Here is an 11,912-nt window from a genome sequence, read left to right as displayed (position 1 = left end):
GTAGAGATTCCATTCCATTAGAAAGTCTGTGATGGGTTCGATGGTGAGGTTAAGGACAGCTTGACCTTTGTACACTTTAAAAGATGATCTTTTGCATGGATATGTCAGACCGTTCCGAAACACGTTCTTTAAAAACATGTTACAAATGAAGATTAGATTAATTCAATCACATTGATGATTGAAATGGTCAAGGTACAGAGGTATTGTTTATACTTTGGATATATACACCAAGTTCTGTTGAACACAAATGGATAGTTGCGACGATCACAAGTGTACTTTGGCACCGCTGCAAAATAAACTCACACAGTTTTATCTAATCAGCTTCAGAGTGACCCTCACTGCTCCTGAAGATAACACCGAGGTTAGAACTTATACATGTCTATCATGTCATAACCGTATACAGTAGTTCTTTGGAGGGGATTTCGTTTGATACAACGGAAGACAGAATTCAAAGAGTTTTGACAGGAGTCCTTTTATTGATAATACTGATAACATCTTAGTACATCTCCTATAGAACACATAAAGAGAAAAAGAGAGATAGCACGTTGGAAGAACAGATATGAAGATTCATGAGAATAATTACATTAATCTATTTTTCATAACTGAATAAAATCCACATCTCATTGCAGGATTTGGGATTATGTACAAAGAAACTGCAAAAAGTTGTCTTATCTATAGACGGACTTGAAGCAGTCAAAGGTAAGCAAAAGATAAAAAAGGACGTCGGGAGAAAATGTGAACACTAGAAATTTCTGCCGGCTTGATGTTGTTGGAGCAGTTGTGTGTTGGAAAACCAACACCGGTTCTCTCTTCCTCTCACACGCACGCAGACATACACACAATGTAAATACTGTATATCTATGATGGCTTAGGTTCATTAATACTAATCACATTACTATCAGTGCATGGCCTTCTTACAAGTTTCCATTTAAACAAAAAAGTGTGGAAAACTGCAAAGATACTTTCAGGTGAATTCTTGCAGTGTTGTTCATACTGTAACTGAAAAAGTCTTTGTAGTAAATAGCGCCTTCTAAAGAATAATTTCTCAAAGAACAAAGAAGGTAATTGATCAAAATATGAACATTTTAGCAGAGCTACGCACATTGAACACAGACATTAATCGAGGTCCCTTTTGCAGCCAAAGCACGATTCATTTCATATTAACATACATGCATAATGTGATCTAGTGTGACACTTGAATATCGAACACATTTTTCATCATTTCACATATTATACGCGCTCAATCAACACTGCTCAAACAACAAACGCCTTTACAAAAGCATGCCATACAATCATCAGAAGTACACCATGATACAGTCATTATCATTAATATAGTCATTATTTTAGACAAAAATAGTTATATGCACTTACAAAGCTCAAAAATAGATCACCAGCATTCAGTAAAAAATAAAAAGAATGAAAAAAAATCACCAAAATTCCAATATTGCAAAGATCATGCAAACAACTGCCACCTATATTAAGTGAACACTTAGTAGCTGTAGTTTTACAAGATATCCGTTTTGCTAAACTTGTATTGAACTTTCGTTGATTATTTGAAATACGAAATGCACATATTAGAAAGAAACGACACCGGTTTGTCGACATGCGGCTGAGATTTGCGGTTTGTACAAGTGGCATTCGTCACCATTTAAATTGAGTTTACCCTGCGACTTCAAAAATAAAACGGAGTATAATGAAAATCAACACAAGACACAATGACTTGAGGCCCACATTCAGCAGGATACTTGAATGAAATCTTTTGACGGGACGTCAAAAACGAACAGTACGAATTGCCCTCGTGTTCAGCCAAATCCAAACTTAATCTCTCAAAGTGAAGAAACATGATGTTCTTTTCAAACTGACACGAGTAACGTTCAATTCACAGATGAAAGGAAAACAAACACGACTAAAAAACCACATCTGCTGATCCTTTAATTCTACTGTCATTCAAACGGTCTGTGATGGTTTTCAGCATTATTTACGCTTTCACATTCGGGATATCGGGTAGACATGCATCCAAGCTGTATCCTTGCATTATAAGACACACACACTCAATAAAATAAAACAAAGAAACAAAACCGGCTAAAATCCACGACATAAAAATACAGAAAAACATCAAATCAAAGTATGATCGCTGTAGGTGCCTGAGTCGAGGTGAATAACAAGATTTCTTGAACAAACACTTTAAAATCCTCTCAGACTTTCATACCAGTCTCAATATGAAGAACACACAGGTTACTGATCACCGTGGTAACCAAAATGGCTATTAAAATCCCACCGTTCTACATCCAAACATGCTGCTTCCAGAATAAAGGCCTTTATAAAACACGACATGCACTATTCCCTCTCATAACTCATTTCCTCAGTCCCACAAAATCAGCCATCAAACAGTCTTATTTCATAGATCTGAAACCACCAGGCTACATTTATTGTCTACTCTATACCCTTAAAGAGATACAATGATTGTAAACGTACACCCCAACATGACTTTCTGAGCAATAAATAAACTCAGATCAGCACAGATTGTCGATAACAAAGACACAACTGCAGGTCACCGTGGGCCGAACACATTAAGGTGGATACTGACAGTTTCATAAATGACATCCGAGAGATTTAGTGAAAAAGTTCTGCTTGGCAACCCACAAACATCCGATTGAGGCCTGAACTCACTAGTGCAATGATGTCAGCTGCCTCCAAGAGCATGATGGGAAAAGCGTCATCAGTCAATGGTGACCACCAAGCTATTTAAAAACAGCACCCTGCAAACACAACCATTGATCACGGTAACTGAGAATCTGCCCATCACCACATTTGTAACTATGATGTCGATCTTACATGCGAGGGTTTGATGTGACGCTGTGAGCGCGTTCATTTGAACAGCGAGACTTAAACTCGAACTACACTATACAGTGGTGACTTTAATTTACCTGAAAACTCAAAATCCATGCTTAAAAAAAACAACATCAGTAATTTGACTACAAATATACAATCTCAATAGAACAACAGCGATATTTAGAATCCTGACAGAACTAATAATCATTGTAGTAACAATAATTAATACAATAATTTTAATAATAAGAATAATAATAAGATTTTATTAAAACATGATTTACTGTATTCAAGAGCACACGGGTGCAAGGGGAAATAAGGCCAGTGAGGACAAAAGTGGAGCGGAAAGGATTATGGGGGTAAAGGCAATCGTGCGGGATATAGAAAAGGTTACAGATGAGAACCTCAAGTCTATGATTGCTCTTCATGATTCATCTATGCAGTGGTGTTCTCACGTATGTGTTAAGTCTTGGCTTTAATATATGTGGTAGCGTGCCGGGTTAAGTCAGAGGGTCTGTGAGTGCTGAAGGTGTCTGAGAGCTGCCCACAGGTCGAGGGATGATTGTTGGTTGGTATGCAGTGAAGGACAGCGGTGTCCAGAGTAGGAAAGCTGGGTATTTCAGAGCACTCCGACACTGGACCCCTGCAGCCATCCTATTAGTCGTCCCTGTCCTTCACCTCCATGAGGGGTGTTCACATCCAATATATCCACTGAAATACATAAACACAAGTATTATATCACCTGACTTATAGAATTTAGAAATCTATAAAAATGTATTGATTTGTATTAGTGGTGGGCCGTTAACGGCGTTAACGTGCTGCGTTAACGTGAGACTCTTATCGCGCGATAAAAAAAATGTCACCGTTAATCTATTCTCAAAGTTGGTTTGGGAGCTGGGTCTATACTACGCAAGCTAAGATGACTTTCACCTTGATATTTTAGCGCGGATGTATACCTAGCTGCATTGCACTGTATCGGGCGAGAACGAGATTTTTCAACTCGCTAGATTCGCGCAATTCGCATCATTCGCGCCGCCTCATCATCTCATAACCAGGGCTTCATTCGCGTGATTCACGACGCAAGTAGGTCTATCGTGTCTTTGCATTGACTTAACGTGTATATCACTCGCGCTTGACGCGTCATTCGCGTTTGGTCTGAACACAACATAACGTTACTGTGAAATTACCACATCAAACGTGACGTGCTAACATGGGTGCAGCTTTGAAGCCGGGGAAGGCAAGTATATGAACGAAGTATATCAATGTGCAAAACCACATTTACACCTTTATTACTTACAAATCCAGATTTGCACCTTAATAAATTACAAATCCACAATCACACCTTTCTAAATAAAAAATCAGTATTTAAACATATATAACTTACACATTCAGAATCACACCTTTAAAGTTACAAATCTAGATTCACCTCTATAAATTACAAATCTAGATTCTCAAGTCTATTAATTACAAATCTAGATTCAAACCTTTATAAGTTACAAATCTAGATTCACACCTCTATAAATTACAAATCTAGATTGACACCTCTCTAAATTACAAATCTAGATTCACACTTCTATAAATTACAAATCTAGATTCTCAAGTCTATAAATTATAAATCTAGATTCTCAAGTCTATAAATTACAAATCTAGATTCTCAAATCTATAAATTACAAATCTAGATTCAAACCTTTATAAATTACAAATCTAGATTCACACCTCTATAAATTACAAATCTAGATTCTCAAGTCTATAATTACAAATCTAGATTTTCAAGTCTATAAATCACAAATCTAGATTCTCAAGTCTATCAATTACAAATCTAGATTCTCAAGTCTATTAATTACAAATCTAGATTCACCTCTATAAATTACAAATCTAGATTCTCAAGTCTATTAATTACAAATCTAGATTCAAACCTTTATAAGTTACAAATCTAGATTCACACCTCTATAAATTACAAATCTAGATTGACACCTCTCTAAATTACAAATCTAGATTCACACTTCTATAAATTACAAATCTAGATTCTCAAGTCTATAAATTATAAATCTAGATTCTCAAGTCTATAAATTACAAATCTAGATTCTCAAATCTATAAATTACAAATCTAGATTCAAACCTTTATAAATTACAAATCTAGATTCACACCTCTATAAATTACAAATCTAGATTCTCAAGTCTATAATTACAAATCTAGATTCTCAAGTCTATAAATCACAAATCTAGATTCTCAAGTCTATCAATTACAAATCTAGATTCTCAAGTCTATTAATTACAAATCTAGATTCAAACCTTTATAAATTACAAATCTAGATTCACACCTCTATAAATTACAAATCTAGATTGACACCTCTATAAATTACAAATCTAGATTGACACCTCTATAAATTACAAATCTAGATTCTCAAGTCTATAAATTACAAATCTAGATTCTCAAGTCTATAAATTACAAATCTAGATTCTCAAATCTATAAATTACAAATCTAGATTCTCAAGTCTATAAATTACAAATCTAGATTCACACCTCTATAAATTACAAATCTAGATTCTCAAATCTATAAATTACAAATCTAGATTCACACCTCTATAAATTACAAATCTAGATTCTTAAAAGTATAAATTACACATCTAGATTCACACCACTATAAATTACAAATCTAGATTCTCAAATCTATAAATTACAAATCTAGATTCTCAAGTCTATAAATTACAAATCTAGATTCTTAAAAGTATAAATTACACATCTAGATTCACACCACTATAAATTACACATCTAGATTCACACCACTATAAATTACAAATCTAGATTCTGAAGTCTATAAATTACAAATCTAGATTCTCAAGTCTATAAATTACAAATCTAGATTCACACCTTTATAAAAATATAAAAAAAACAGATTCACAACTTTATAAGTTACGAATCTAGATTCACACCTTTATAAGTTACAAATCTAGATTCAAACATATATAAATTAAAAGACCAGTATCACACCTTTGTAAATTACAAATCTAGATTCACACCTATATAAATAAAAAAATACAGATTCACACCTTCACTGGAGAGGAGCGGCTGGCGCACCCGAGCAGTGGAAATGAACGTTCTGCCATTTTGAGTCGCGACGGTGCCACACACGGGTCTCTTCCGATTGGCTGCTGCGTGGTCTGCCTTGAACGTCGACAAACTGGGTGAGGCGGATGTAGGCGATGCAGGCAGCATCTTCTCCGATCAGATGAACATGAGGGTTCAGGATGGTGGTGTGAATGGGCTTACTGTTCTTCGACAATACTGTAAGCAAACACATACTGAGGTTTATAGTCATTGGATCATACAAAAAATCACTTTCATGCAATTTTGGTCATTTAAATACACCTACAGTTCTCAAAGTAAAATCTATGGAAGTCCATGCCTTCAACCAGGTTCCCCAAAGCCTCGGGTTCAAAGGAGGTCAGTCCAGGGTCACAGATTTTCCTGCAACAAATAAGCTGAGTTATCACTTATATACAGTTTACAGTAGTTTGGTTGGTTACAATAAAAGCAGACTGTTACTCACGCGTAAGCCTCAAAGTCACCATTGTTGATGGCTTCTATAAGCTGTTCTGTGATTTTGATAATTTCTTGCTTGCGTGCTGTGGGGGGAAGCACACAAACACACACACACATACAGTACATAAATTATACTTGATAATCTCCTTCCATAAACTCACTCAAAACTGAGGACTGTCAAACAGTTAAAGCGGATTCATAACTTTGCTTCTCTCATATAAAATTGCAGGTTATTTGCACGTTTAATGCACTTTTTCAATAACTGAAAAGTTACAGATACCAGCTGTAACAGAAACTACTTCCAATCTTAAACAATTTCACTCATTACATACATAGAAAAAAAAAGAAAGTTTTGTGGTTTTTAATAAGCATTTGAAAACAAACCGCTAATTGCATTTTAATTATTATCTTCCCGGTAAATGGATCCAGGGACAAATGCATGGGCAATAAGTAAGTCAGACAAGCAATTTGTCAAAGCACATCATTTGTTTAAAAAAAACAGCCAATTTCTCCAAGTTGTGTATGAAAAAAAAGATTAGCTGGACAATGAGGTCAAACACGGGCAGAATCAGTGAGAGTAATATTGACTCCAATCCTGAACCCTCAGATAAGATGTTCTCCCACTTCATTTTCTATCTCTTCTAATGAAAACACTCATCTCTTTCCCTTCATTCCCAGCATTCTGCTCCATTAACAAGGAATCACGATACGCTCTTCATTCTCTTTACCAATCTGACAGCGAATGTGCATTAAAGAAGTTAAAGGATGGATATGGCTCACCCCTGCCGATATGCAAGCGAGGTCGTTTCAGCCTCCCACGACATGCACACAAAACTGAAAATGGGACGCTCCAGCATGCTCGCCTGCCTTTACGAAGTATGCTAGAGTATGAACGCACACGTTTTAGTTGTGTTAGTGTTTCAAGTCTCAATTTCAGGCACTCAGCACGCTGTACTCACTCTGTACAGAGATATAGGGACCGGAAGGTGGCGGGATCAGGGGGAATGAGGGCTGGGGAGGGGGGGCACAAGTTCGAGAGGTAGTTGACTCCACCTGAGCATGATGGGTGGGTGTTCGACCCACACCACTCACCAGATCTGTGAACCGGGCTGAGAGCATCAGGATATGGACATGAACCCAACATGAGGGGAGAGAGATGGAACGATGTAAAAATATAAAATGATACAATACAGGAAACATCTTCTGATGGGGAAACAAAATCCCCGTGTGTTTAAACTACCCTACATACTTTAAACATGGTCCAAAATAAACACTCACCAATAACTGTATATCTATATACATTTATAAATGGTCTATTTCTTAAAGTCCCAGTTAAATAAAAAAAATTGAATGAAATACTGCAGCTTTTATTGAGAATAGTAAAAAATTCAAGTGCACTCATAATGTTCAGATAAAATCTGAAAATGCACGTTCACCCTGTAGCGACTATCAGTCTTAAATGACGTATGTAAAACGGCCAGGGCGGAGCATCTGTTAACTCCGCCCCATTAACTGTCAATCTGCTGCTGTTCAATGTCAAACTTCAACGCAGAGAAAACACAAAAGCCACGGCCACTATTTTACTAATTCGAAATTACATTTCACTCGTAAATTCGTCAAAATACGGAAGTAAAAACGACAAGAACTTCCAGTTCACGGGAACTTTAATTCTCTTTTTATCTTGGACTTTATACCTTATTTTGTTTATTTTTTTGTCTTTTTAGTTTATTAAACGGTACTGAGCCAAACATTAAGCATTTTAAATTGTAAATTGACTAATTGTCACTGACATGTTCAATGCTCTCTCATTTGTGAAGCATCTGCTAAATGAATAAATGAAAATGAAGACATGAGACTTAAAACTTCAATTAAATTTAACAAACAAAAAAGTTAAAACAAAAATAGTTCAAACAGTCGAGGCAATATTTACAGTTAATTTTGGACCATGTGCATGAGTGCGTGTACGTTGGATTGGTTGATGAGTCCTTCAGGGGGCGCTGCACTCACTCTGCGTGACGGGGGGGTGTGGAGGGGAGGGAGTGACTTCACTGTCAGACGCGACGGCGGGTCCCGAACCCCTGCGAGCACACCCCAGGATGTCTGTCAGTTTGGTGGCTGGATACACGTGAGAGGAGAGGAGTAATAATAACTGAAGAGAACACAACGTTTCATCAAACCCATGCGTCTCAAGAGAGCTCTGCGTGCAGGTGAAGCCTCCAAATACATGCCAAAGCATCTCTTATTGTGCTTTGGCTTTGGAATAACATGACAATAAATGAACACTAACTTTATCAGTCAAGCCAAAAAAATTCAGTGGTCGAACTATTGAACACCAATCCTGAGCTTTAACCACGACACCACAGCGTCAAAGCAATAGTTAATGAAGCACAAACCAGACAGATCAGGGCGTTGAAAGATCAAGCACATTTACTCTGGTGATGTTGTGTTTTGTTCTGGACTTTGTTGGGATGTAAGTGATGGATAAAAGATGCCACACACACAACCAAACCTTTGCACATCAGTCAAGACTTACAGAAGACGGGAGGGGCGGAGCTTAGAGGCGATTGGCTGACCTCAGAGGGGGCTTTAACTGAACCCCTATCTAGGCTTTTCCCTATTGAACGGGAAGAAATTGAGAAAGTAATAGAGGGGGCGAAGAGAGGTTGACCAAAATCTGTTACAAGGGCTAAAATAACAAGGTGAACAAACAGTCCAGCACAGTTTTGTCATTTTTACAAACGCATAAGTGAAGTGACATGCCACACACACACGGCCTTAGATCACATCTCCCACGCTTCTCTTGTTCCTACAGATAAAAATACAGTCAAGGTGCCTTTGGAGTGTTCTCAAATGTATCTCCCAGAAGAGCAGGTAGAGAGAGAATTGAGTGAACACTAAAACTGAAGGATTGAGAGAGAGGTACGGTTTATTTTTACAAAATGAGTCGAGGCGAATTAGAAATGAACAAATGACATTTTTATTATTTCTCAAATGGTGCCATTTCTTTGTAAAATAAAAATGTATTTTACATCAAATAACAAAACTAGACTACAATAAAAAAATCCAAATCGAAGAAAAAATGAATTATTCTAAAGTCTCTTTAATATTAATAAACTAAGACTTTGCTTTTCTTGGATTTTTACACTTCTGAAATATCAGCATATTCATGTTTTCCGAGTTTGCAGTCAACTCTGCGGCCCCTGCTGTTCAAAACATATATTGCGATTCGGTTTACATCTCAAACGACTTGAATCGTCACATATTATAATCGATTTTCAACCAGCTCATGGTGAATCGTTACCTCCCTGGTAAGAAAACGTAATATATTGAGTTCAGTGGACTTAAATCCATAGTTGAGTGAACTCACGAATTTGCCTGTTGTTCAGTTCATTCAAGTTGGTTCAATCGATTTGCCTTTTTTGTAATTACTAAGAAATTTTTGTTGAGATAGACTACTAACTGGTACTAAGATTTTTTGTTGTTTTTTGGACTATTTACAGTGAGGTTAACATTTCAGATGCAATGAAATGCATAATGTTTTTCTTTTTTGTAAAAAAAATTTCATCAGTGTTTTGTATACTAAACTATGAACATGTTTGCAGTTTTCTTTAAAAAACTAATAGATCTCTATGTCAAAGCACATTACTTGCATTACTAGCTGATCCAACGTCAGTTTCATAAAAAAATCAAATGAAATTAGATCAAGGAGACTTCATCACCTTTGACGTCTTCATCCTCGATTGTTGTGTTGCTGCTGTCTGAAGATTCCTGCAAGCCAGACAAAACAAATTACTGATCGATCACACGACATCAAAAACACACACACCACTAACACCACACACACACTCAAAGTACGGTCACCAACTCCACTATAACACACCGATACTGTCACTGACATGAGTGTGATGCAACCACAAATGAAGTCGTACATAATACAGTAACAGTTCCAGATCCACACCAGAGGCTTTCATTCCCCCATCAGCCACCTGGTGAGGCTGTAACACTGAATATACAGCCTCAATGCTTTTCTGTGCGTCTTCTTCATGTCTCTGATGCAGGTGGCAGCACAAAGATCACACGGCCGCCCACATGCGCACGCTAAACAGCTCTCATTTAGCTTCTGACGCATTAAAATAATGCATGCGAGCCCACCCCTAACTAATAATCCCTGCCCCCTCTCTCTAATATGTAGGAAAAAAAGAAACATAAATGAACTAACAGAATATAATTCTATTCCTTTCTAATCTTGAAAAGTAAATAAAAAAATTCATCACTGAGAATACTCCATTGCACAAGCTTTCTTTATCATTTTCAACTCGAGTGAAAACCCCCTTTCCTCCAGTCTCAATCTGAAGAACACGCTCACCCACGAGACCAAAACATCATCTCGCCCGCATCCCAGAATAAAGAGACTGCTGGCACCAGAAGTGCAGAGCAGAGGAGAGAGGGATGAGTATGCGAGACAGAGGGATGAGACAGGAGGGATGAGAGAGAATGTACCTTGGTCCCATCCGCTGGGTTATGGATAACAGTGGTCTGAGGTTCCTACAGAGAGAAATAAAGAGAAGAAAAGCAGAGAAAGAGAGAACAAAGAGAAGCAAAATGAGATGGAGGTGAGAGATGGCAAGAATAAAACGAGCAGATCGTGCATGCCAAAGGAGATTAGAGAGAGATGAAGAGAGAGAGACACTCGCAGTGTATGAGAGACAGGGCAGAAAGTTATTGGTGGATATTAGTTCAAGAGAGAGAATTGCTGAAGGTCAAAACTGAAGATCTGAAGATGACGGTCCACGATCTGATTCATGTAGAGCTCAACAGATATACATTTTAATAAAAACTACATAAAGTCAGATAACTGTTTTAAAGTGATTTGTTGAAAAACAAGCTCATTGAACTGACAGGAGGGTGCTTTATCTGTGTTCCTGTATTTTAAATCCTTTGTGCTTTATACAGATAACATAAAGCTTTGTTTGTCTGCTGATGCTAATAGGCAAGCGCAGCCTTTTGTTCTCATATTTTTGAAGCTTTTAAGAGGAGCTTGACTCTTTAAACAACACAAACAGTCAGCCGTTGAAAGCCCGGAGCTGCAGCGATGCTTTTGCCACAACAGAGGCTTAAAAGATGTTTAACCAAAAAATTTAATTCATAGATTTATTTAGACAATATTCTTCTGATATTCTATACTTGCTTTAAAGACTTTAAACAAATTTAAGTCATCTAAATTTAAGATCTTAAGACTTATGTTTTAATGCCTAGTGGTAAATGACAAAATACAATTTTAATATTTACTATAGCTCAAACGCACTATGCATACTACAGTACTTACACCTTTAATACGATTATTTCACAATGAAATAATAATATTAATATATATAATAAATTATATATGGATGACTCTTTTAAAAACTTTTTCAAGTTTAAAGAACATTAAAAAAATTAAGAAACACAAACTTGGAACAGCTACTCTGACAGAAGCAAACATACATTTATTTTTACATTATTAAATAATTTCCAAAATTCTGTGGCTGTTTTTAAGCTC

At 36.8% G+C, this 11,912-nt stretch overlaps 1 protein-coding gene across 24 annotated transcripts in view; it reads right to left on the bottom strand.

Annotated features, from left to right (window-relative positions):
- Positions 1-462: 462 nt before the first annotated feature.
- The window catches only part of LOC130412000 (calcium/calmodulin-dependent protein kinase type II subunit beta), a 38,691-nt gene continuing 27,241 nt past the window's right edge, over positions 463-11,912 (bottom strand). For 12 of the 24 annotated variants that reach the window (XM_056737057.1, XM_056737081.1, XM_056737065.1 and 9 more), the window contains 6 exons: positions 10,874-10,918; positions 10,093-10,141; positions 6,381-6,456; positions 6,204-6,298; positions 5,881-6,115; positions 463-3,540 (listed from right to left, as the gene is read on the bottom strand). In XM_056737057.1, the coding sequence (XP_056593035.1) occupies positions 5,883-6,115; positions 6,204-6,298; positions 6,381-6,456; positions 10,093-10,141; positions 10,874-10,918 (498 nt within the window). In that variant the 3' untranslated portion in view covers positions 463-3,540; positions 5,881-5,882. The remainder of the gene's footprint in view (positions 3,541-5,880; positions 6,116-6,203; positions 6,299-6,380; positions 6,457-10,092; positions 10,142-10,873; positions 10,919-11,912) is intronic. The other 12 variants (XM_056737082.1, XM_056737061.1, XM_056737068.1 and 9 more) reach the window with 1 other exon arrangement.

This window comes from Triplophysa dalaica, chromosome 22 (assembly GCF_015846415.1).
Source record: "Triplophysa dalaica isolate WHDGS20190420 chromosome 22, ASM1584641v1, whole genome shotgun sequence".
Taxonomy (NCBI): Eukaryota; Metazoa; Chordata; class Actinopteri; order Cypriniformes; family Nemacheilidae; genus Triplophysa; species Triplophysa dalaica.
This window is presented reverse-complemented; position numbering and strand designations above follow the sequence as displayed.